The 27,277-nt window shown below is 43.1% G+C and overlaps 1 protein-coding gene across 4 annotated transcripts in view; it reads left to right on the top strand.

The window, feature by feature from the left end:
• The window catches only part of PCMTD1 (protein-L-isoaspartate (D-aspartate) O-methyltransferase domain containing 1), a 37,231-nt gene extending 27,408 nt beyond the window's left edge, over positions 1–9,823 (top strand). For all 4 annotated transcript variants that reach the window (XM_064170460.1, XM_064170463.1, XM_064170461.1 and 1 more), the window contains 3 exons: positions 5,524–5,695; positions 5,941–6,064; positions 7,170–9,823. In XM_064170460.1, coding sequence (XP_064026530.1) covers positions 5,524–5,695; positions 5,941–6,064; positions 7,170–7,540 — 667 coding nt within the window. In that variant the 3' untranslated portion in view covers positions 7,541–9,823. The remainder of the gene's footprint in view (positions 1–5,523; positions 5,696–5,940; positions 6,065–7,169) is intronic.
• Positions 9,824–27,277: the final 17,454 nt, after the last annotated feature.

Genomic DNA, 27,277 nt, shown 5'->3' with positions numbered 1-27,277 from the left:
CTTGAAAAAAATGATCCTGCTGAAATTACTGAAAGGTTACCAGCATCACTTTCAGCTATTACACTAATGCTGATTAAAGTTGCTGTTATTGTAATTGGAAACAAGGGATTTAAAGTTGTCAGGGTAGATTTTTGCTTCCAGTGATTTAATATTTGTAAGGTTTGTAGCATGTGTGCAGAAGGTCTCACAAACAATCATGCTAATAGGTGAAATGTGTATCTTAAAGTGTGCATGAATATGTAGTGCAGCAAAGACTAGCTCAAAGAGCTTGAAAAAGTCCTTAAAGGAAATGGAGTGAACAAAGCAGGAGAAAAGAGGAAAAACGTGGAAAGAATTTGCCTTACTGCTCGGCCACATAATAGGAGAGGAATTATCACTCCTATCAGCTGCTGCTGGAGGTTCTAAGCTTGTTGCCTGGTACTTAAGTTTTAATGAGGCATTCCTGATAGGGGGGACATAATTTTCTGCAGTACCTTCAGATCTGGTATTAGTTTTAAAGCACAGTCTAGTAGATGGAGAAAGGCCTAGTAAGGGATAGAAATAGGAAAGTGTTCCATTATTCTGTTGCTTGCTCTTGTGGCATGTCACAAAGTCCTGTGAGTGTAGATTTTCATTTGTGATTTTTCAAAGATGAAAACTTTGGTGCAACCTTAAAACCTGAAAATTGACATAATGATCTGCAAGCTCATTTGAGATTTCTTCCAGTGAATGCAGCAGTGGTCAAACAGGTTCCAGGAGTGCTTGGAGTAAGATTACTGATATATGGAATTCTTACCATTTGACATAGAAGCTCTGAGAGTATCATCTTTTAAATGCAAATGGAGCAAGAAGCCAGTACTCCCTAGATGAGTTCGTGTAGCTTTCCTGGTTTTATTTTGACACAGACTGAAAACACTTCATTTTTCAGCTGCTGCAGCTGTTTTTAGAAGGGGCAAGACTTTTGCTGGTCAGAAGCATGCAAAACTTGTAAACCACTCTGCCAGAAGTGACTTTTTCATAATCTATTTTTAATTCCCCTGCCTTTTTCCCCTAACCTGAGGAGTTATCCTACTGAGAATCTAGTGAGGAGCATATTAGAATGAAGGCTGCAAGGTGGTGTAGTATAGCACTGCAGTAAGTGCTCTTGCCTTGTCAAAGTAGCAACAACAGTTTAATGTTTTCCCATGTGTTTTCAGTCTCACACTTTGCTGTTTTAATGTCTGGTTAGTAATGTGTTTGAGAAGGAGGTTTGCTACACAGTTCATTTCATGAGTTCTTACACTGGTTTTACTATTTAAGTTTGGAAATGTGTATTAAAACCTGGGTCTTGTCCATGAAGAGTTCTGTAGAATTTACTTTGCAGCACTGTTGAATTCTTTGTTCCAGTGTAGTGCCACTTTGGTTGAAGTAGCAAACGTTAACAACTTGCCAACCTTTTCTGAAGTCATTAAAGTTGGAGGAGTAGTCCTTGGTGCCCTAAATTTAAATAAATTTGAATAAATTTCCAACTGGAGGAGTTACTTGGAGTAGCTTGATGTGCTAAATGAGATTTCAGACTCATTTGGAGGGTTTGAGTTGACTGGCTAAAGGAAATGAGTGTGGACAGGAAAGCAGGATAGGAACTTCATACTGAAATGGGACTGTTTGTTTTTCTCTAAGGGCTGTGAGCAGCAAGCTGAGATATGACTGTGGTTAGTAAATAGAGATAGGCAGAGGTGTACTGTTTGTTCTGTGATGAAGTAGTTGAGAGGTGTAAAGTCTAGCTGAAGTGATGCTGGTTTTGAGAAGTAATTCTGCTTTTGCCAAAGACAAATATAAGTAGGTCAAGTGATTCCTCACTATGGCTGTAAACATCTTGTAGCATCTTGTTTCCTTCAGATACAGAATCACAGAGTGGTAGGGGTTGGAAGGGACCTACAGAGATTGTCCAGCTGCCCTGACAAAATGGGATCATGTAGGGCAAGTCATGCAAGAATGCATCCAGGCTGGTTTTGAAAGTCTAAATTCTCCAGAAATGGAGACTCCACATGGTCTCTGGGCACCCTTTTGCAGTAGTCTGTCACCCTCACCTTAAAGTAGTGACTCCTCCTGTTGAGGTGGAACCTCCTGTGTTCTGCCTTGTATGTGTTATTCCTTGTCCTATCACTGGGCACCACCAAAACCAGACCATCGCTTTCACCTTGACACTTACCCCTCAGATACTTACAGACATTGATAAGGTCCCCTCTCAGCCTTCTCTTCTCAAGACTAAACAGCCCCAGGTCTGTTTTTCCTTCAGATGACCTGGTTCTTCTCCCTAGTTCTATTCAACTTTGGCTCTTGAAAGAACCTGTAAATACACATTCAAAAATGCACTACTACACACACCTAGTTTCACCTACAAGAAAAATGAGGCTAATGTCCTGCATTCATGAAGGTTGTGTAGATAGAGCTAAGCATAAGAGCCATGTACATCTTTGGAGCTGGAAGTAATTAAAGGGTAGGTTCTGTGGGGTGGGTGCTATGATAGTATCAGCCAATAAATCCCCTTGTAAACACCCCCCCGCAGTCAAGGTAAATGATTGTACTATATTAATATCTTGTTACCACAGCAATACCAGATTGGTGGATATGGATACAAGAGCAAGAAACTTTAATCTTCATTCTTTGTTATGACTTTATTAAACTGGATGTTCATTTTATCACAAGAGTAGTAATTCATTGTCTTGGTGCCTGTGGGGAAGCTTACTTAAAAGAGCATGTACAGTAGTAACTTGATAATTTAAGTTGCTGCAGTAAGGACCAAAACGAACTTTGAGTTGTACAGAAATCTTTTTGCATTTAGCTGGAAGGAAACTACTGTCATGACATTGAGGGTGGACTTGAAATGCCTGTCTTTGAGGGATAAATTATAAAAACCCAAAAGGTGGAAGGGCAGAGTCAGGTCAACAGATGTTTTTTGTGCTTGAAACTGCTTCATTTGCTTGGGCTATTGCTAAATGTGTTAAATTTATCCTGTGGCAAGTTCAAACAAATTTTCTGTTGCTGTGTTACCTACAACGTGAAATCTTCTGTTCTTTTTGCTGTTGATTCTCTTGTAATCAAGGTGGCAGATTCAACTGAAGAACTTAATGGGGTTAAAATGTCTACAGGTTGTTACATGACTTGATTATTTTTGTCTTTTTATATTGGGATCTGTTTTATGAAAGAATATTTTTCATGTTAGGTATATAATATTCCTGACAACCTCCCTGGCAATTTGGTAGAGGTGAGCAAAAGTAAAGAACACTTGGCACTTCTCAGTTCCATTTCCAGCTGTGAAGAAAATGTGTTCTGTCCCAGCCAAAATCAGCACAAAATGTAACCAGGAAGTTGCTGCTGTGTCTCCATTTACACTTTCTGCCTTTATGGTTGCAAGCTATGGAGCTGAATGAGATATTCACTTTAGCTTCTACTAATTAGTAAAGACCGTTGCAGGTTTCCATCCATGTGTGGGGGATTTTGCATCTGGGTTTTGTTTTTGTCTTCTGTGTTTGATTCCTGGGTGAGTTTGATAGTCCTGCTTGTTTTAAGAGGGTGTAACCAGGTCCTTCATGAACTGTAGGGTGGCCTATGGCAGAGGAATCAACTTAGGAGTATCTAGTGATAAGTTTAGCAGCTTTTAGAGTGTTCTGGGAAGACCAGGAAATGTTTGTGCGAGTCAAGCAGACAGGTTGCATTCAAGTTTCTAAACTTCAGCAGGGACTATCCCAAGATTTAAAACTGCATTTTCAAGTACCTTACTCTTTCTCCCTCCTCCACAACGATATTTTTCTTACACTTTCAAATGAAATTGCTGTAGACAACCTGAAATGAAAACCATAGCACAAATCTTCACTGAATGATTGGTCTTGATTGAATGTAGACAATTACCTGATGGTCTAAGTGCTTGCAAAATGAGATTGCACCTTCAACAGTGGTCAGTACATGGGGTTGCATTCCTCCCTACTATTTAACCTTTCTTAATAAACATTTTCTTGATGTTTCTGTGTTAATCTGAAATTATTTCAACCACAGTTCAGGCTGGACTAGCTGCCCAGTTTGGTATGATAAGGCAGTTGCTCTCCACTTCCTTTCTTTTCCCCTTTTTTTTCCTTTTTCATCTACCAGAGTTGTTTGAAGCTTTCATTTTTTCCTCTGGGTCTGGAAGAGGGAAGAGCATTCTGGACTGTTGGCCACACGCAGCACACAAGAAAGCTGTGCACTAGTTGGTAAAGGATTCTGGGGTTTGTCTGACTAGTCAAAAGGAGGAAGCATTGCATTATTCCCAAGATCAAGCATCCCATCTTGGGGGTGTGGGGGGAAAATTCAAGCAAAACCTTCAGTTCGATTCGGATGTGTTAATGGGATGCCATCGATGGAAGGCCACGGAAAGCTGCCAAGCTTCGGTGTAACTGAAGAAATACTGATTTGAATGTTGTCAGGTGGTGTACTGGGATTTGCTCCTGCTGGCCAAGTAAAACAAATCTCTTTTTCACTGACAGATAGAAAGTTCATAAAACAGCTAGATGCATTTGAAGGTTTCAATTATTATTCCTTCTGGCTGAAGTTTGAGATGCATTGTACCAGATGTGAAGTACATGAAATACTTCATGCAACAACAAGGTGCTAGGTTTTAATGAGTATTCATTTTTCTCCAAAGAAACCCATAAATCCTTTCATGAGCTACTTTAACTTTTCCTGTTAATTTTCTTGTCCTTAAAAAAAAAAAAGCACTTTGAAAGTGTTTTGTACTGTGTAATGTTACTTGCTGGGTGACTTACTCTCACAATAAGGCAAATGGCTTTTATTATGGTGTTAACAGCTGAAGCAGAGATTTGAAAACCATTGGGAGATGTCAGTGTAACAGGGAATATTTGAATCTTTGGTGAAAATAGCTCTCTCCTGTACACTGGTATTTTATACATTGACAAAGAGTCTTTCCAACTGCTATTATGAACAGATCTACTAAAAGTTGTATAAATTCAATTTCTTGGTGAAAGTTAGATGATTGTGGGATAATCCTTTTGTGTGTATGCAATCAGAATATGACACCCTTTTCCATGAATTCCTTTTCTCTTAGAAGTGAAAATGGGAAGGTGGGGGGGAAAAAAATCTTCTAAAAGCCTAATTTTTAGAATAGAGGAGGGGTCATTAAGTGAACTGTTTCCATGTTCAGCCTCCTGGATGTTACACGTTGTTGATAAATGTACTGTTCTAAAGACATTTTCACTGCCTGGCTTCTAAGGACTCTTCATATATGTCTCCTCGCAGTGATGAAGTCTGGTGATGCTTTGAGGCCTTTTCTGGTTTGCATAATACATAACTGCTCAAGAGTGTTAATTCTGTCCCTGATGCATCAGGAAAAAACCCAAACATTATCTTCTAAGTAGCATTGCCTTAGTACAGACTTCTGAAGTATGTGTGCTCATTGATCTTTCTTCATTACATAAAGGGAAGGTGTGAAAAGTGAATTTTCTCTTCATCTGGACTGGCTTTTAAAAATCTTGATTTGAAATGTGTCTTGTTTTTTTTGTTCCCCTTTAGATTTGAGTTCTGTGAACCTGCCTTTGTGGTTGGTAATTGTTTGGAAATAGCCTCAAACAGTCATCAGTATGACCGGATTTACTGTGGAGCTGGAGTCCAGAAGGACCATGAAAACTACATGAAAATCTTACTGAAAGTTGGAGGCATTTTAGTAATGCCTATAGAAGATCAGGTGAGTTAGTGACTACTTCCCCTCTTGATCTTTTTTTGTATGAGAAGTCTATAATTTTAAGGAATGCTTTTAAATGTATATTTGACTGAATTGATGCTTTGATTCAGTGTGGTGTTAGTTAGCCTTTCTCAGTCTTTACTAATGAATTTTGAAGCAAATCAAAACAGCAGTGTTGGAACACCAAACTGATGAAAAGCATTGAGTATGGCAGAGCTAATTGCTGATTTCTTTCTGGTTGTATGCAGCTAACTCAAATCTTAAGAACAGGCCAGAACACCTGGGAAAGTAAAAACATCCTTGCTGTCTCATTTGCTCCGCTGGTGCAGCCAAACAGAAATGACAATGGCAAACACGACACTGTGGGACTGCGTAAGTGTTATTCGTGCTCACTCTTTGGCTTGAGGGTTGTTCTGGTGCCTGCTGGTGTTGTGGAAGTGGGGAGACTGCTGTACAGACTTAATGTGACAGAACAGGAACATGGAGCTCACCGATAGGTTTGTGTGTGTTTGTCTAGCACAAAGGCTTCAGGCCTTGGCTTCCTTTATACGGTACGGATTGTTCATCATTACCAATTACAGCTTACCTGGGATGTGACACTGAGGAGCTCTACTCGGCCTTTAAACCTTCCAGATGCTGTTGTCTTCAAAACCTATTAGAACTTAATCACAGCTAGCACAACCATTGGTTGTTCTGTATTATCTTGAAGGATAAGAATGCTGAGAGCTTTCTACTTCTACAGGTTTTTCAGGTCCCATGTTTGACAGATTTATTATTATTTATCTAAGAAAACATTATTTCCTGCTGCTTTTCTGTAGTCCCTTCCACACAGTTCACTGTATGACACAAGTGCCTGCCAGTCCCTTACTTCAAATTTGTGCTTGTATTTCCCATGGAGACTTAAAATCTGCAATCATGGCTTGTTTAGCCTGATCTTATAAATGTGTTTTGAATAGTTACATAGGAATTTGTTCTTGAGTTTTGAGTTGGTTTTATACTAATCAAATGGAACTGGTTGGGGGTGGTTTTGTTAACTGCCTTGTCAGCTGTGAGACTGACAGGCCCTTCCTCATCTGTTGGATTCAGTAGGAAGTAGGGAAAGATATAGTGAGTAGGAGAGGGGCATTTGCCTAAACAAATGTGACATAGGGGTAGACATTGTTTACCTGCAGCAAAATCCTCAAATAGTGCCATAAGTAGGTTGCAAGACTTGCCAGGTACTAAGAAGTGGCAGCATTTATTGTATCCTTTCTTAATGTGTTCATGCTTTGTACTTTTGCATTTCTGTGAAAAGACTCAATTCCTTAATTTCTTTGTCAAGGTGACTCTGTCTACTCTTGTTTCATTTGCATATAGTATCTTGTACTAAAATGTCAATGATTTTGGACATCAGTCTTACTGCCTTGCAGCTGATTGCTCTGTGTTTTGGCTGGAGGGAAATCTCATTTGGTATAACCTACTTTTTCTTTCACTTCAGCTCCGTGTGCTGTTAGGAATCTCCAGGACCTAGCTCGAATTTATATCAGACGCACCCTTAGAAACTTCATAAACGAGGAGATGAAAGCCAAGGGCATTGCTCAGAAGGCTCCTCCGAAGCGCAAACGCAGGAGATGTCGTAGACGCAGGATTAACACCTATGTCTTTGTTGGTAATCAGCTCATTCCTCAGCCTCTAGATAGTGAAGAAGACGAAAGAATGGAAGATGATAACAAAGAGGAGGAGGATAAAGATCACAGTGAGGCCCTGAAGCCAGAAGAGCCTCCTCGAAATCTCTTGAGAGAGAAAATTATGAGTCTACCATTACCTGAATCTTTAAAAGCATACTTGACCTATTACAGAGAGAAATAACTTGTTTTAAGTAGAAATAATGCCTACTGATAGTTCCTTTATTCTTGAAAATGTAGCATTTATTAAGAAGTATGTGGACAAATTATTATTAATTAGTCTTTCATCAAGACTGAAGTACAGCGATAAGTGGTGACTTGTCTCTATCTTGTCTTTGCTACAAGGAAGACTTGCATTCAACAGTAGAACCCCTTTTTAAAGATCTATTTTTCTTTAAATTTTGAAAATGCTGTTTTAACTCTGATAGAAGTATATATATATATATTCCATTATACAGCACTAATCAATATTTTGCATGGTAAGTCTTTTTTGAGCCCTAACAGATTTGTATTGAGAAAAGGATGAGTGACATTTTATATATGCTAAATAACTGTTAAACCTGTGCATCTGACTTGATGAGCAGTTGGTCTGTATTTATTACTATTAATATTAGGGGAACATTTTAAACATGCAGACACTTAACCCTCTAATGTCAGAATCAGACCCTTTTAAAGTTTATCTTACTATGGCTTTGTTGCAATCATTATTACTCTGTTGGTATAGATGTATTCCAACGACACAAGTGCAATAAATGTACACAGACACTGAATGAGCTGGCTTTAATGAAATATGGAAATGCAAGTTCTGAACTGTCAGGTGACCCTGCTACTTCTGCATTTGTATCTTTTGCCAAAAGATCTGGAGGAAAGGAACAGCTTCTCTCAGAGCCTTAAGGAAACATCCTATTGCATAAGGAGCAGAGCAACGCTTATACTTCAGCTCTGCTTAAGTTTGAACTCCATTCTACACTTCCAGTATTTCTTGAGACACTTCCCTCCTGCATGGGAAGATTAGGACAGTGCATTTTATTTCTGCAACTCACAGAATTAAGCTGTCTGGTAATACAAGATTGTAATTTAGATTTCAGCCATCTATATTTACTGCTTTTAAGTAGAGATAGATTTTCAACAGAGTTTAGTTTGTATTGCTTATTGGGGTAGCTATAATAGTAGAATTTGTTCAGCAAATGCACTTTAGTAAGTGAATTTTATACTTCACATGCATCTCCAAGAAAGATAGACTTGTGCTAGCCTGTATTTTTGTTTCTGAGCATGGCTCTTAGCACAAAGATATTTATCAAATCATATGCATCTTTTGGAAACCTAAGAGTAGCAGTGCAACTGTGGGGACCCACAACAGTGCTGATTTTCGTTCTTTCACAGGTTTTTTTCCTTTCCTAGTTGTGAAGTTACTTGCAGTTCTCATTTTGAATTTGGTTTGCTTTTTACCAGCTTGATTTCTCTTCATTCTGCTGTAACAAAACCGAGAGGGAAACCACTGTTGATTAGAACTTGGCATGATATGCATTAAAAGCCACAATCATTTGAAACCTTATGCCTGTTGGACCCAGTGAAAAACATTCCTCTATGAAATGTCCTGCACGATACATTCTATGATACTGCTAACAAGTTTTTATGTAATGACAGTGAAGCAGAATAATCACATCTTCCTCAGACAGTAAATATTCCCAGTCTAAGTATTTCTAACCAGCCAATACTCATGCGGTCTGACAGCCCCAAATCTAGAAGCAGTTGCATCTGGGAAGGAAGGGATTAGAGGTGCATTTCATGCTATAGTCCTTGCTTTTAAGGTACATCATAGTAATGTTCAAGTGGAACTTCCTGAAGGCTTGTTGTACCACCACATGGAGTTATTCTGCAGTACATCTACAGTATAAGTAAAGAAAACTCCTGGAAATAAATATTCTGGCTTGATTTAAAAGCAGGGAAAAAATAGGAAGGCTATAGCTTTTCATAGTAGTGATACTAATAAAGTAACTGTGATGCTTCAGCTATAAGAATTGAACATAACCTTGTTAAAAATGGATTATTTTAGGTGGAGTTTAAATAATTTGAAGTTTTATCTGTCTTTTTTGTCTCTCCTTTACTCTGAATCTACATCCCTAAGCTCAAGAGTATGAGATTACAAAATACAACTTAAATACTTTAAAGACTTTATACAGGATGCTTTTGGAGACTAAATTTCTGCCTTCTTCGACCTGTATCCTTGGGAAAATGGACAGTGGATGACTTGTCATGGTTCTTCTTCAGTATGTAAGGTTGCTTGCTTTTTTTTTTGGAGTCACTGAAAGAGAATATTTCTTTGTTTTATATGTGGATTTATTTTACACTCTTGAATTTATATTTACATAAATAAAAAGGTAGAAATGGAAAATGAAATAAAACTTAATTTTCACCATCTCAGTTGATGATGGGGGCAGTGTTGCAATAAAATGGTTTTCTCTTTTGTGGTTTCTGCTTGCTTGGTTTTCTGTGTTTCTGTGCAAATGTTTTTCAGTTACTTGGAAATTAAGAACCAGTTTGTTCAGAGATAGGTCAGTAACTTCTTAATAAAGATTATTCTTCAATTTCAGAACTAGAGTAATCCACCTTCATAAACTTTGATGTTTTGGAGAGGTTGGAAGGTGAGATGCGATGATGCAGGAAAGCTGGTTTGTGTCCAGCACTGTTTTCAAGTACTCATGTGGAGACTTAGTCTCTCCTGGAGGGCCCAATGGCTGTCACAGCATAACAATGTCAGGGGTTCAAAGTGGCCTCGAACAATCACACAGCCCAACCCCCTTTCTTCCAGAGCAGGATTATGTAGAGTGAACATAATATTCCACATGCAGCCTCACCAGGGCAGAGTGGAGGGGGAAGAGACCCTGTCTTGATCTGTTAACTACACCCCTTCTTCTATACCCCAGGATACCATTGGCTGCCTTGGCTAGAAGAGCACACTTCTGGTTCATGGGCAGCTTTCTGCTCACCAGGACTCTCGAGTTCCTTTCTCCTGTGCTGTTCTCAGAACAACCTGTCCTGGTCCATGAGATTGTGCTTTTCCAGATTGTTCTGTTTCAGGAAATTTCTCCCCAGCCAACTCTCCAGCCTATCCAGCAGATCCTGAGGGGGCTGTCAGCCACTCCTCCCACCTTAGTGTCATCAGCAAGCTTGCTGACAGTGCCCTGTCTGACCTCAGCCGGATTCTTGGTGACTATATTGGATAGCACTGGTCCCAGCACCACCCCCAGAGGTACTCCACTTAAGTTGCATACTGGTTTCAGTGGTTGGTTGGTTTGTTTTTCTGAATAGTTTTCACCCTCAATGGAGCACCAGGGTCAAATTAAATAATGAAAACTTTGTCTTTGTAAGAGCAAGTATGGCCAGTAACTGGTGAGTCACTTCCCACTGAAAATCCTTCTTCATGCAGCTGTGTTTTGTTACAAGTTGGAGCACAATCCAAGGCATTCAGGAGCAGTACTGTAATTGTGGGCTCTAAGGAAGGATGTGATGAATGGGAACTTCCATTAAACTTCATGATTCTGTGATTCCAGGTGTTTTCATCATCTTTCATCTGGAGGAGCACTTGAGACCAGAGAAGTTGCTTCAGAAGACCTGGATTTACTAATCCGATGTTATTCAGGAAAATCTGAACAGGTGCTTCCCAAAAACTTGGGGAACAATGTTCATGGGAATGAGCTTGGACAGCTGTTCAGCTGAGCACCCTCTTTGGAAGGTGTTATTATTGCTGTCTACAACTTATTGCTGTCTACAACTACCTGAGGGGTGGTTGTGGCCAGGAGAAGGTTGCTCTCTTCTCTCAGGTGGCCAGCACCAGAACAAGAGGACACAGCCTCAAGCTACGCCAGGGGAAATTGAGGCTTGAGGTGAGGAGAAAGTTGTCACTGAGAGAGTCATTGGACACTGGAATGGGCTGCCCGGGGAGGTGGTGGAGTCGCCGTCCCTGGGGCTGTTCAAGACAGGGTTGGACGTGGCACTTGGTACCATGGTCTAGGCTTGAGCTCTGTGGTAAAGGGTTGGACTTGATGATCTGTGAGGTCTCTTCCAACTCTGATGATACTGTGATACTGTGTTTTAGGGGGATATATATGTGTGTGTGTCTCTACATACACTTTTATGAGATCTTAACAGTAACTTTAGCTCTAGACTAACCACAATGTTTCATATATTAGGAAAGTGCAGTTAGAGTATTTTTATAGGGAGGAGAGACTGTAATAATGACAAAATCATAGCATATGCCTTAATTTGTTCCTTCTCTTGGAGTTAGACTCAGCCTCCCTTTGTTTCCTTTGAGTGTTAAATCCACTGCCTCCAACTGCTGAAGAGGCTAAGTTCTGTGCCTGTTCAGCCCTGTATGGGAGAAGTGTTTTTGTTAATGTTGCTGGTTCTGTCTTGGTCTCTTGTAATCAGCTTTTTAGATGAGCATGCTAGGAACCTGAGCTAACCCAAACAAACTCGTTTTCATAACTCGAAGTGTTGCTTTTCTATGAAATGAAGCAATATATACCTCAAAAAAGCTTTCTCACCTTGCTGAGGAATTGCATGGAAGACCTTGTGAGTAATAGATTACACCAAAAGAGGGCAGGATTGCCTTACAGGAGACCTCAAAGCTCTCTTTTGCCAACTGCTAGAGAAGATAATTAAATGTCTGCGTTGATGTTTTTATAATGAAATGTTTGAGTAACCTGCTTAAGTATAGGTCTGGAAGATGTGGAATCATTCTGGGTCTTTTTATGATTATTGTTTTCTCCTAATTTGAGATGTCTGGGTCAGGGGTGCAGTTTAACGTTAGGGGGTCTTTTGCTTCGTTTTGTCTTTCTTTTTTTCCCTTGAGGCATGCTTTGATGGGATCCGAGACCCCTGCAGAGTCACCGATGTGGCTAAAGCCTTCCATTTGCCGAAACCGAAGGTTGCACACTGTTAGAAGGGCTCGGCTAAGTGTGCAATTGGGCGTTTGGTGTCTTCAGCTGCCAAAGATCGATTTCTTATTGCTGCTTGCCTGAGACAGTATGTGAGAAGTGGATGCTTCGGCATGAGGAAAGCAAAGCTGTGCAGACACATGCGTGACACCATGCATAGCTGTGCGTGGCTCAGAGCTGCGCAGGGCCCAGCTGCTGCGGTGCCTGCTGGGCAGCGATGCTGCCGCTCTGAGATGGAAAGCTGCGTTGCAGAGGCGCTGCCTGGAGTGGGGCTGCGCTTCTGAAGCGGGCACAGCAAGCCCTGGGAAGCCTGTGGCACTAAAGCCTGGTCCCGGTGGGACAAAGTATCTCAGAGAAAGAGACGTAACCCGAGGGGAGGCACCTTGGAGCACTGTGTGCTGATCAGCTGCTCCAGATCCTCTAGCTGCGCCACAAACGGATCCCAGCGCTACCTTCGGTGCTTGCAGCAGCAGCCGAGCTAGCTGTCCGAGCCTCCTGCTTGTGTAAACTGACAGCCTGGCAGCCCGGAGAGTTTACAGTCTCTGTCGGTTCCTGATTTACTTCTGAAATGTGGGAACAATCTAAATCGTTGGCCAAAAAAGCAAGCATGAGACAAACAGATTTGTCACACTTGTTTCCACAGCACCATCCCGGCTTTGCTAGCAGTGGCAGTGCGGAGATGAGTGCTGGCTGCAACCTCATCGAGAGGAAGCTTCAACTTCTATTGAAAAACAAAGCATATTTCTAGAGCGTTGAGAGCAAAGGGAGGACAGGAATCCTCCAGTGGTCAGAGGCCAGAGGGAGACTTTGCATGGATGTGAAGGTTGGCAGTACAAGATACATACAGTGCTACTAAGCAGCTGTCAGACCACTGCTATGGTGTGGGAAAGGAGTAACAAGAGCAATCTCCTTATGAAAGCCCTGGCTGCATCGTTCCACAGCTCCTCTTTACGACTCTGAGACACTCCCTGAAATAAGGAGTGTGTGAGTATATTGTAGAAGGGTGTTACAAAATCATCACCTTAGGTACCTGTGCTTGGTGACTTCTCTAGAAATTGACATTTTAGGTTTTCTTCAACCCTCTCTAAATCTCTGTGATCTTAAGTGACTTCAAGAAATCTGGCTTAAGAATTAACCAAGACACTATTTTCCCCCTTGAACACAAAAATAAGTCTCAATTACTTTTTTGAGCAGGGAAGATTACTGAGCTTTTGGCGAGTGCTAGTGGTGTGGTACTAACATGGTACAATAACTCATAGTAGATTCTGATGTGACTATTTTCCTGGTAATACCTCCTTTTAGTGCTATCAAAATCATAAGGCTAACATGTTCTCTTTCTGCAGTTGTGGTTGCCATTGTAGTGAGGCCTTTAGTTCCACCACAGTAATGTGTGATGATTTTTTTTGTCTTTACTACTCATCTTTTCATCTTGTATCTAGCCCATGGACTCCAGTGGTCACTAATTACAAGCTACTGCTGGTGTAGGATATGCTGGAAGGAGAATGTCATGTTTAGCAACTCACCAAAGATGAAATGTTCATTGTTAGTGGCATGATAATGGAGTTAGGAGATATTTTTCAGACAGAAGTTAAACAATTGGTAAATCATATAGGCAAAGGTCCACAATAGGTTGAAGCATCCAAAATAGAAGTTTCTAGATGGATAGCTTCTCAACATCTAGCTCTTCTCAACATCTAGCTCTCAATTCCCACCTGCCTGCTGTGGGGTTTAATTGAGCATAGTTGTCACCTGAGTTCCCAGAAGGATCTGTGAGCAGATGTTCCCCAGTTCATTTTATCTTAAAAGCTCAAAAGAGTCCTGTTGAATTAGGCTTCAGGTCTTAAAGAAATTGACTGCTGCTGTTGCAAACAGTGAAAGATCCTGATGCAGAGGCTCTCTCAACACCAGCAAGGTGAAGGTTCTCCTGTGGCAGGTAAGGGCTCTAACTTTCATGCTGGGGGAAGTTATGGCATTGAACAACAGCCATCTTTGCCTCTTGTAGGATTCAGTATCTCTCTGCTGGGCTGAAATTGTTCCTATGCCATCATGCTGACTGCTGTGAATCCCATGCTGTTCCCACAAGATGTCTCAGACAAGTGATGGTAGCAGGATATGAGGTCTCACTATTTAACCCTTCTGGGAGAAGAAACCAAACCAGTGGTCTTAGAGGACGTAAACACAGAGCTGAGTATTTGCTTCCTTGTGCTTTGTTAGCTTCAAATCTTTCTATTATGTTTTCCCCTTCCTCCAGAGATGATGGCTTTGTAAGTCAATTGCCTTTAATGATGGAGCCTTGCTTTGCTGCTGTGTTGCTTGGAGATTTCAGAATCAATATGAGAAGAGAGATCGAAAAGGCTCCTGGAAGTGTTTGTTTGGTCACAAACAAAATGGCAAATACACCAACCATGCTGCTTTGACAATTTTTAAAGCTCTCTGTCAAAGCAGTTTTCCTAATTACTGCTTGGGGATATGGCTAAGAACAATCAGTAAAACCATAAACAAAACCAGCTGAAAAATAAGCTGCTCACTGTATTCCTCTCTCACATGCTACAAATAAGTATTCTAGGAGCTACTTCTTGAAGCAGAATAGAAATTTCTCACTTGGCTTCTACCTACACCATCGAGGTGCTTGCAGTTGCAAATGTAACCCTGATGTGTTGTGATCAAGAGCAGCAGTCTGCTCAGGAGTAACTGAAAAAGATGAAATCCTGATGCTGCTGCAGTCAACAGGGGTTCTGCTGTCATCTTCAGTAAATGCTGGATTGCATTGTTCAAAAAAAAAAAAAAAGTCCTGTCTCTGAAGAGTTTAGTGTCTGAGACAAGAAAGGAAATGTGCAGGGAAAGAGTTCATTATGCAAGTAGTGTGCAACCAGTCTGATGTCACATTCATTCAAAGAAGACTTTGTTCCATTTTAAAGCATGGCCTTCTCTGGATTGAAGCTGGAACTGGAGCCTTATGAACCAGAGCCTTCCTGAAGAGAGTAAAGGTTTTACTAGGGTATGAATCAAGCAGATGAAGCAGAAAGTGAGGAGGATGAGGTAAGCTGGAAAGTGAGAGTGGCACTTGGTGCCATGGTCCAGCCTTGAGCTCTGTGGTAAAGGGTTGGATTTGATGATCTGTGAGGTCTCTTCCAACCCTGATGATACTGTGATACTGTGAGTAATGGGCACAGAGGATGGACCTGATTTCCTCTGGGCTTCTACTAGTAAGAAAGTGTGCTGGTTTGAGGCTAGCTGGAATATTTTAATGAGAGAAACTAGACTATAGGCTGTGAAAAGGAAACAATTGTGATGTCCACTCATAGGCTTGCAGAGATGTATAAAACAAGGACTGTGTTTTCTGTTGCTGCTTGCCTGGCAGAAGAGACCAACCCCACCTGGCTACAGCCTCCCTTCAGGTAGTTGTAGACAGCAATGAGCTCTGCCCTGAGCCTCCTCTGCTGCAGGCTGCACACCCCCAGCTCCCTCAGCCTCTCCTGATAAAGTTTGTGTTCCAGGCCTCTCACCAGCTTTCATCCCATGCCTTACTTAAATTGTCTTGTTACATTTGTGGTTGCACATGTTTTTAATGCTTTCAAAGTTGTAACCAATGCAAAGGAAGCTTCATGTTTTTAATGTTAAATTAAAAGCATCTTAAATACTTATAGCTATTGCCAACCACTTCTTGAGATATAACTGAATCAACAAACCTTTTCATTCTATTTCATTACTTTCTTGTTGCGAGTTCCAAATGAAGCTCACTGAAAGCAACAGGAGTGTTGCCATGGGTTAAGTCCTTGCAGCATCATTGTAAAGCAGTGGAAAGAGGCACTATTTGGAAATGCTTTACCTCCTTTGCCTAAGTCACACTGGTGTGAATAATTCAAATAGCTCTTGCTCATTCTTTTTCTGGCACAGCTGATAGTTTGGGTGCAGCCTCCCAGCTTTAAATCTGTTTAAGACTCTCACCTTTAAAACTGCTATGATTTAAACAAATAATTTCTCTCTCTTTTTTTTTTTTTCTTTTCATGTATGTTTCTGGTGAATACCTTTTTGCTTGTTGATGGAAAAACACCACTGCTGAAGTCCTCTTTCCCTCTTCTCTCTGCTTGCGGCACCGTGGAGCAAATGCATCCTAATATCTCATGGTAAGAGTGGAACAGATAAAGGGAGTTTTCTGGGTTTAGAAGAAAGTTTGTCAGGCAGTCTCTCTCTGTCTTTTATTGGTCTCCTTTTCATGTGAAAATGTGGAATAGAGTTGGTACAAACATGAATGCAGTAGGCTGAGTTAAGTCTTGCTTGCAAGTAGCATACAAGAGTAATACAGAGCTTACTGTATCCCCATGCCAAATATATCACTAGGAAGTGTGTTACTGGTTGCTTCAGAGGCAGAGTATCATTTCTGCTCAGAAAAAGAAAGGTCTTACATTTTTCTATGAGTTCAGGTTTATTTGGGAGGTTGGAGATACAAAACTGGGGAGAGCTGGTAGAACTCTAACTCCTTCGGACCCCCTGGCCCAGGCAGCAGCTCCTGGCACAGGTAGTATTGTAGCCTGACAGCAGAGAAGCCTCCTCACCAGGAGGTGTTGGGAGGAAGAAGTGGAAACAATGATCATAGTGGGCAGAGACACAGAGCTGTGGCTTAGGGAAGCTGAGTGACTTTGCTCTTGCTGGCAGGAGTGCATTTGGCAGGGCTGGTAGAGTGTGCATCTTAAGCACTGCTTGCTTCCAAAGGAAGGAGAGAGAAATGAAGCAGATCTGTTACCACCCAGCTGATCTAACAGTGAAGTTTCACAAACTGTCTCTGTTTAAGGCACTTGCCAGTGGCCATTTGCACTCTGTCTTACTAACCAAGGCTGAAATGAGATTTCTGGGAAATCTACACTGTAATGCCAAGGCTCTGTGTGATCTGTTCAGTTTGAAAGAGAGGAGGCTGAGGGCAGACCTCATTGCTGCCTACAGCTACCTGAAAGGACATTGTGGAGTGGCTGCTGCTGGTCTCTTCTCGCAGGTAATTGGAGACAGAACAAGGGGGAATGGCCTGAAGCTGAGGCTGGGGAGGATTAGATTGGACATTAGGAAGAAGTTTTTCATGGAGAGGGTGGTCAGGGACTGGAATGAGCTGCCCAGGGAGGTGGTGGAGTCACCAACCCTGGATGTATTTAAAAATCATTTCCATGTGGTGTTAGGGAATATGGTTTAAGGTGAATCTTGTAGAGTAGGATTCTAGATTGGACTTGGAGATGTTGAGAGGTTTTGCCAACCTGGATGTTTCTGTGATTCTGTGAAACCAGCTTGACATTTATGCATTACCTTTTGTGATGCAACACAAGCTGTCATTCCTCATCACTGCTGATTTTCTGGCTTGCATTGCATGCTCTCAATTTTCCCTCAAAGCCAAAACACCCAACCCCTCAAATGTCTGAATCTGTGCAGCACTGTTGGAAAATGTGCAATCACCTACTATTCTCCCACCTACAATTAGCATGGTAATTTTTGACTACAGTGTGCAATTGAATTGATTGAAGTTGTAAAATCTTATGTTGTAAAAGGGATGTGAAGAAATGCTGCCTAAAATAGTTTGCCTTGTAAGTAGAAATCATTTTAGTGCTTCTCAGAATGCATTAGGGCTTCTCTAATTCTTTGTGTGTGTGTGTGTGTTTGTATCTGAAACATCAGATGTAGGATGGAATACTGAGGGAGTTTAGGAATCGTTCATTAGCATCCCTGACTTTTTGATGTGGGTACTTAATTTAATCTTGTGTTTCAATTTTCCTGGCCTTTTCTTTCTCCTCTGCCAGATGGATACTCTGTGTTAGATAATGTGGCTGTATATTTGTACGCTTAAGTGCTTTAAAGTTTCTTTGTTTGTGAAAGTGCTTCTCAGGGGCAGAGCCTTGCCTTGTCTCATATACCCAAGCACCCTCCCCTCCACCTGCTCATTTAGAGCAACATAAATGCATGCTGCTACTCTGAGGCACAGGAGAGCTCCCATCAGCAGTAATTGTTGACCTACCACAGTTCCAGTCGGTGATCAATAGATACTACTTTGCTGCACAGCAACAGCACAGAGAAACTGCAGAACCCAGCCGAGAATTTGTTTTCCACGTGCAAACCCAGCTGATGGCCTTCAACTGGAACAGATGTCAGAGAGTGACAGGCACCCTGGGGCACCCTTAAAGTACTGCTGGAACTTGACTTGGGGCGGGGGGGGGGGGGGAGGAAGAACACTATCAAATTACTAAATGCATTCTAACAAATCACATCGGAGTGGAGGAAAAAGCCTGAGCGGAAGAAAATTACTACTTTCATTTTCTTTCTTCTCTTCTGCTCCAACTCAGTGTGTGCTGCCTTATGCAACGCCATCAACCCCGGCACTAATGAGCGCTTCGGCTGCCTCAAATGGCACAGCTTTTAGAGTGCTGGCCTAGGGGCTGTGTTGCTGGAGAAATTGGAGAGATTAGGAGGAGCAGGTACCCCTAGGAACACGTTAGAGAACTTCAGCCTGTGCAGAGTCAGAAGTGTGACTATTAGCTGACGTTTTGTCCCTGGGTGGCTATGGGATTTCAACCTGCTCCAATGTGGAGGTAAAAAATGGCTATGGTAATATTTCCTCCGCCTTCTGTTGTTGATCTTGTGTGTGTACAATACTTAGCCCAAGTGTTGTGCATGCATGTAGTGCCTTTGCTCCTGAAGAAGAGATTGGACTAGGAATTCAGCCTGTGTGATGGAGGAGTGCTAGGCAAAATCAGACTTTAAACCATACCCTGGTGCATGAACTGTGTGACAAGCTTTGACACGTGGGCCCTTGATGAGTGACCAGAGACTGAAGGAGTACAGAGAACAACAGCAGTGGTTTGGATAATCTCATTGTAATCCATCAGTTAATTCCAAAACAGTCCATAAATCACATTCCTTCTCAAATAAGGCCTCCAGCACTCAGCTTTATGTAGCTGCTGTGACTGGAAGTTGCTCTTTTTTCCTTTAGGAGAAGTAAGTGAGCTAGGGTCAAGTCTTTACTGATCTGAGCTTCAGGAAGGAGAATTTGAGGGAAGAGCAGAGTGTTGTGGCTATCAGACTTGGTGTTTAGCAGCTTTGGGTAACACTGTATTGGAGCCAGGTGGTGCAATTTGGCCTTGGGAAGCTTACAAAACCTCAGGAGTGCCCACACAGGGTATGAAAAGCAGTGGCTTGCTCTTCTTAGCAGCAATAGTCTGGAGAAGAGAAGGCTTAGAGAGGATTTGATGAATGTTTCAAAGTATCTGAAGGCTGCCAGGAAGGGGAGGACAGGCTCTGTGCACTGCTCCCTGTGATAGGACAAGGAGTAATGGGTGTAAATTGCAGCAAAAGAGGTTCCACCTCAACACAAGGGGGAACTTCTTACTGTAAGGATCACAGAGCACTGGCACAGGCTGCCCAGAGAGGCTGTGGGATCTCCTCTGGAGCCTTTCAAGGCCTTTCTGGATGTGTTCCTCTGTGATCTGTGTTAGTATTGTCCTGCTCTGGCAGGGGGGGTTGGGCTCAATGATCTCCTTGGGTCCCTTCCAGCCCCTAACATCCTGTGAACCTGTGAATAGCATTAACATCATTTCACATCTTCTCTTTTATTGCTGTTCACTCACCCTACTTCCTCTCTGTTTACTCACCCCCCCCCCCCAGTGAATTCACCCAGACTAGACTCAGCCAGCTGGAAGATAAGGAATGAAGTTTTACATTCATAGCTGGATGATCTTTACAATTATAGAATGGTCTGGGCCAGAATGGACCTCTAGAGGTCATCCAGTCCTGCCCCCCTGAAGTCAGCAGGGACATCTCCACCAGCCTAGGTCACCCAGGGCCCTGTCAAGCCTCACCTTGAATGTCATCAGGGAAGGGGCCTCAACCACTTCTTTGGGCAACCTGTTCCAGTGCTCCACCACCCTCGTAGTAAATACCTTGTTCCTAACATCCAATCTAAATCTGCTTTTCTCAAGCTTGAAGATGCCCAGACCATTCTGGAGTTGGGTTTTTCCTGGGTCTTGAAATGAGTTGTTACCATTGCACCAAGTGTCATGGGGAAATGTTATCAAAATGTTCCTGAGGCACTTCAAATTCTTTCTTCAAGCTCTCTTCCCTTTGAACCTAATTTTGGTTATGGTTGATCTATGCATGCTTCTAACATGTGAAGGGAATGTGTGGGAACTAGTGTGGTTCTTCAAGTGCTCTACTTTGAACAGGAAAACAGAAAATGTAACTAGGAAGATAGTGCAGTCTCTGAATCTGCACCTCGGCATCCACCGTAGCCTGGGCGCTCTGAAAGAGCCCCTGTCCAAAAAGGAGTCAGTGCAGCAGAGGTTTACAACGGAGCTGGGTTCAAGAGATGCAGAGCTGATGGTTGCCTTGGGCTTGGAGTAATCTTCCCTTTCAGCAAAACGAAGAGCACAACTTCTGCTTGAGGGGTGGGGGTGAGGAGAGGACACACTCCCTGGGCAGGGCTGGTGCCTGTTTGCTGGGCATGGGACACCCAGCAGCTCTGCAGAAACAGGAGATGAGTGCAGCTGGACTGAGTTCTGCCGAGGAAAGGTTCTATGCTCAGAGGAATGTGAGTACATAATGTTGTGTAAAATTGTGTGCTTCATACATAGCCCCACAAGAGCTCCCCTAACAATATGCTTGGATTTTCATTACAATACCAGGAGCAGGAAGCTCCAAGGTGCTTTCTTTAAATAGTAATGGTCTCAGAAGGAAATGGAATCCTGCCTCGCTCTTTAGTAAAGGCTTTGGTGAATGATCTCTGCTAATCCTTTTGTTATAACTCTTCCAGTACTTCAAAGCATGAAGTTAGGAGAGGCAGACAGTACCAGCCTTTAAATGACCCTATTACAGGGCTAGGCAGCTGAAGGAGTGGAAGGTGGCTTTGAATACGTGTGGACATAATTCATGTGGTGCTTATGTTTCTCAGAAATTCTCCTTGTCATGACCCATCTTCAACACTTGGATTGCTTAAAAAAAATCCCTTTGTTTTGGATGGGGAAATGAAACCCAAACAAAACAAAGCTTCCTCCTAAAGGACTTCAATTTACAATACATAGCAAGAGTGCTGCAGCCCTATTTAGATGTCTTAGCACAAGGAAAGCTGTTCTGTTTGTACTTTAACACCTTTCACCCCCCTGCACACTCTGATAAACTTTAGCTTTTAAGACTCTCCAGCTGTGCCTCCAGCAGTAATTGGGGTCATTAGTCATTGCCTCCCTAGGCTAATTACCAACGCAATCCAAATGTCATCCTGTAAAGAAATGGAGCTTGAGCAGGCTAAAGGCTGCAGCCACATGCAGATAGAAATAAAGGGGAAGAGAGGAGGACATATATTTTACCCTCTCTCTCAAACAGCAAGTTATACAGGAGAAGTGTGGCCAGTGGGGCCAGGGAGATGATTCTCCCCTCTACTCTGATCTGCTGAGACCCCCCCTGGAGTACTGCATCCAGTTCTGGAACCTCTATTACAAGAAGGATGTGGACGTGCTGCAGAGAAGGACTACAGGCTGAAAGAGTTGGGGCTGTTCAGTCTGGAGCAGAGGATGCTCCCAAGTGACCTTCTTGTGGCCTTCCAGTATCTGAAGGGCACTACAAAAAATCTGAGGAGGGACTATTTAGGCTCTCAGGGAGTGACAGGACTGGGGGGAATGGAGCAAAGCTGGAGGTGGGGAGATTCAGACTGGATGTGAGGAGGAAGTTGTTCAGCATGAGGGTGGTGAGAGCCTGGAATGGGTTGCCCAGGGAGGTGGTTGAGGCCCCATGGCTGGAGGTGTTTCAGGCCAGGCTGGATGAGGCTGTGGGCAGCCTGCTCTAGGGTAGGGTGTCCCTGGGCATGGCAGGGGGATTAGAACTGGCTGATCCTTGTGGTCCCTTCCAATCCTGACTGATTCCATGATTCTACTGCCTTCTATAAGCACTGATTACTTTAATAGGCTCCTAAATGTTAAGTGAGGCAAAACCAAACGAGGTGCTTGTGGCTTAACAATTGTGTCTTTGTTTTCTGGCATGGTGAGCATTTGCCCAATGTTGAAATTTTAATCATGGGATGGCCAAATGCACTGTAGTTATCAATTCTTCATTTTAAAGGCAAAGTTTGAAGTCAGTCTATGAGGTCTGGCATGTAAAAAGTACAGCTTGTGGAAAGAGAGGTAAAAGGTATCATTCTTACCCAGAAAAGATTCTAATTTGACCTTAAAGTATGACATGAACATGAAAATTTTATGGACAAATGCTTGAAGTCATGCTAACTTAGATAAGGCATTTGTTTAGCAGCTGTGCTCTGGCAGGCAAACTCCATCTGTGACCTGGGCAAAAGCGTGTGCTGAGCTGCAGTCCTCTGCTGAATGGAGAAAAAGAAGTTTTCACACCAGATCCAGAATTTTGCTCTAAATTGCTGGTTGTGGTTGGCATGCTGGGTCCTTAGGAACAGGAGAAGTCAAGGGTTCTGCAGCTTCTAAAAGCAATTCTGAGGCAGGGTTCAGTGTATCACCTCATGCTTCAGATAACTTACAGTCATGCTGATAAGTCAAAATGATTCTATGAGGGAAAAATGCAAATTAGTAGGTCTCCAGGGCAGGATTGCAGCTATATTTGCATTCCTTTAATAGGAGCATGAGACAGGAATGTGCTCCATGCAATATGTTTTCCCTAGATAAGTATAGAGGGCTCTGCTCTGTAGCTGTTACTGGGAACTGACCTTTAGGGCAGGTTTTTGGTCACTGAAGAGTGGATTTAGCGAAGCTGCTTTAGGACTATCGGCTGTTTGCTGTGTTTGATCATTCAGGGCTACAGCTTTGCAAGTGTGGGTAGGGTTTGCATTGCTCTGTGAGGGCAGGAATATAGACAATGGATCCTGCTTTTGTCCAGAATATTGAGCTTTTCTTTATTTGTAGTATGAGCAGCAAAAACATTTGAGTTCAAGCCTTCCATTTAGGCTTGCAAGTACTTTGCAAGGATGGGTTCTCAGTAAAGGAAAGTTGTGCTCACCTAACCACTTCTCTGTTTGTGTTTACAGCCCTATTTCAAGTTTTGGAATGACCAGGGTTGCATACACATGCCTCTCCTTTCTGCCTGGGTGGAGAAATGGCAGCAGATTGAGGGGACCCTGTGAACCTCCCTGCCTCTTCTGTGACTTTGCAAGAGAAATGCTTGGGAGTTACTCAAAGGTATTTGGAGCAAAAGGCTTTTCAGTTAAAGGAAATCCCAGGCTCACAGGATGTCAGGGGTTGGAAAGGGCCCATGGAGATCACTCAGCCCAGTCCCCCTGCCAGAGCAGGACCACACAATCTAGCACAGATCACACAGGAACACATCCAGACAGGCCTTGAAAGCCTCTAGAGAATGAGGCTCCATGACCTCCCTGAGGAGCCTGTGCCAGTGCTCTGGGACACTTACAGTAAAGAAGTTCCCACTTGTGTTGAGCTGGAACCTCCTGTGCTGCAGCTTCCATCCATTGCTCCTTGTCCTATCCCAGGGAGCAGTGAGCAGAGCCTGTCCCCCCCCCCCACTCCTGGCCCCCAGCCCTCAGATATTTATAGACATTTATTAAATCCCCTCTCAGTCTTCTCCAGACCAAACAGCTGCAGGTCCCTCAGCCTCTCCTCATAAAGCAGTGCTCCAGTCCCCTCACCATCCTTGTACCCTTCTGCTGGACCCTCTCCAGCAGATCCCTGTTCCTCTTAAACTGGGGAGCCCAAAACTGAAGGCAGTACTCAAGATGAGGTCTCACCAGGGCAGAGTAGAGGGGGAGGAGAACCTCCCTTGATCTGCTGGACACACTCTTCTTAATGCACCCCAGGATCCCATGTTCCTTCCTGGCCCCAAGGGCACCTTGCTGTGCCAGGGTTCACTTGTTATCCACCAGCTCTCTCGAGTCCCTCTCCATAGGACTGCTCTCCAGCAGATCACCTCAAAGGTATTTGAGTGTTAGTCAGAAACTGTTTCTGAGAAGCCCTGTCTGCTGGATGTTCTGCAGCTCTGGATTTTGCTGCCCTTGGCTCTCTTCAGAAAAGTTTAATTTTTAGAAGCTATTGTGATAAAAAGTTGCCATGTTGTTTCATGATAAACTGGGGTTTGTGTTTTAATATCCAACATATTTTTTCTGGTTGCATCTATTCATAGGCCAGTTCATCTGTTTGCCTGAGAAAGCTGTCAGAAAACAGCCTGAACATGAGCCAGCAATGTGCCCAGGTGGCCAAGAGAGCCAGTGGCATCCTGGCCTGCATCAGGAATGGTGTGGTCAGCAGGAGCAGGGAGGTCATTCTGCCCCTGTACTCTGCACTGGTTAGACCACACCTTGAGTACTGTGTTCAGTTCTGGGCCCCCCAGTTTAGGAGAGACATTGAGATGCTTGAGCGTGTCCAGAGAAGGACGAGGAGGCTGGGGAGAGGCCTTGAGCACAGCCCTACGAGGAGAGGCTGAGGGAGCTGGGATTGGTTAGCCTGGAGAAGAGGAGGCTCAGGGGTGACCTTATTGCTGTCTACAACTACCTGAGGGGTGGTTGTGGCCAGGAGGAGGTTGCTCTCTTCTCTCAGGTGGCCAGCACCAGAACAAGAGGACACAGCCTCAGGCTGTGCCAGGGGAAATTTAGGCTGGAGGTGAGGAGAAAGTTCTTCACTGAGAGAGTCATTGGGCACTGGAATGGGCTGCCCGGGGAGGTGGTGGAGTCACCGTCCCTGGAGCTGTTCAAGGCAGGATTGGACGTGGCACTTGGTGCCATGGTCTGGCCTTGAGCTCTGTGGTAAAGGGTTGGACTTGATGATCTGTGAGGTCTCTTCCAATCCTAATAATACTGTGATACTGTGAAAACCTATTTGTGTGGTGTTATACTCTATGTGCTTAGGACTATTGCAATTTTCTTGGTAACATATAGCAAAAGTACATTTTGAAAACTAGTTGAAACTGCCTGGAAATTCTTCTTCTTCTTCTTCTTTTAACAAGAGTGGAAGTGTTTGAGTTTTGTTTTTTTTCCCCTCTTGGCTTTTATGAAGATTAAGTTTGAATTTGTGTTTCTTTTCTATCATTGCAAATTTGAGAAGTGCCAGAACTGCTGCTGCTGTTCTACTCATCCAGATAAAGTTCAGGCATCTCCTTCTGTTCATGTGGACAGATTATACCACAATTAGTTTGTTACCTAGAGAGAGTTCAACAGATTTTAACAAAACAAGTAATTTTATTTACAGGCCAGCAAAGAGACTGCTCAAGAAAACTAATACAAACATTTCTCTGACTTGCTCAGACTGTAGCTGGCTCTCAGGCTGCAGTTCTGAATGAAGCTGCAAATTGAATGTAAATGATGAACATAAACACCATTATCCATTTTTCCAGTTCATCTCTCTTGTGTGGTAATTTTGCCTGCTACCCTTTCTGGTTTGTTATACAGCTCTGCCAAGAGGAGAAAGAAATTAGAGATCAGCTAATGTATAAGGCATGTGTATGTGTGTGTGTGCATGCATCTGAGACTAAGTTCTTGTGAAATACTGGATCAGATCACTGGCTTCTTAAAAAGGTATTGATGTCTTAATCCTTTGTTGCATCCTCCTGTGGCTGCACACCACCAAAACAAAAGACTTTTTCAAGAAGAAAGGTTTTGTTCTATCATTTTGTCTTTTACAGCAGATAAAAGTAAGACTTTGAAGAATAAAATATTCTATTATGTCTTTGCCAACAGAGATACTGCTAAATCCACCTCACTGACTGCTCCAGAATTCCCATTTGGTCAAGGACAAAAAACTTAGCAAGTGCCCAAATTGCTTTCTTTGTTGCCCTTTCCAATTGTGGAAAATGATTTCTAACTGTAGAAAATGATGTGTGGGCAGAGCCTTCTGAAGCTGTGGTGACCCTTACTTGACATCAAAATTCTGTCTGCTTTCTTCTACCAGTGCTATCTAGGTAGCCAAGAGAGCCAATGGCATCCTGGCCTGGATCAGGAGCAGTGTGGCCAGCAGGACAAGGGAGGTTATTCTGCCCTGTACTCAGCACTGCCCAGGCCACACCTTGAGTGCTGTGTCCAGCTCTGGGCTCCTCAACTCAAGAGAGATGTTGCAGTACTGGAAGGTGTCCACAGGAGGGCGACAAAGCTGGGGAGGGGCCTGGAGCACAGCCCTGGGAGGAGAGGCTGAGGGAGCTGGGGGTGTGCAGCCTGCAGCAGAGGAGGCTCAGGGCAGAGCTCATTGCTGTCTACCTGAAGGAAGGCTGTAGCCAGGTGGGGTTGGGCTCTTCTGCCAGTCACCCAGCAACAGAACAAGGGGACAGAGTCTCAAGTTGTGCTGAGCAAGGTCTAGGCTGGATGTTAGGAGGAAGTTGTTGCCAGAGAGAGTGATTGGCATTGGAATGGGCTGCCCAGGGAGGTGGTGGAGTTGCCGCCCCTGGAGGTGTTCAGCAAAGCCTGGGTGAGGCACTTAGTGCCATGGTCTGGTTGATTGGCTAGACCTGAGTGCTAGGTTGGACTGGATGATCTTGGAGGTCTCTTCTCTCTGTGATTCTGCAAACATCAGAAAACCACACAACATCTTTCCTCTTCTGTCCATTTTAAGGACCTCTTTAATGTATGAATGGCAACAATTAATTTTACTCATGTCCTTCATTTCAGCAGCAGTTGTTTATAAAGTAAGCACTAATAAGAGGATGTTTCTGGTGAATGTGTTTGTCCATTAAGTAGGTCTTCCCCGGATGCCTCTGCTGCACACACATTATTGATCACTGAAGAGTTGAATGAGGAAAATTTATCAGGAGGCTGTTCTCTGTTTAAGGTACAGATGCTTTCTTAAATCTTCGTGGGCAAAACATATGTTGGGTTTTGTAAAGCTATTATTATTGACAGAGCTTTGAAATCCTCAGTCTCGTGCGTTTAGGCAAGCTGCTCTGTTTTGAATCTCTCCTTTGGTGAGAGGTGGAGGAATCTTCTCCCTGCACAGAACTGTGTGTGCAGGTGTGAGCCCTGTGAAGAGAAGTCACAGACCTATATTTTAAGGACCCTGAGGACAAAA

This window comes from Pogoniulus pusillus, chromosome 34 (genome assembly GCF_015220805.1).
Source record: "Pogoniulus pusillus isolate bPogPus1 chromosome 34, bPogPus1.pri, whole genome shotgun sequence".
NCBI lineage: Eukaryota > Metazoa > Chordata > Aves > Piciformes > Lybiidae > Pogoniulus > Pogoniulus pusillus.
Note: the sequence above shows the minus strand (reverse complement) of the source record. Positions and strands in the feature narration are given on the sequence as shown.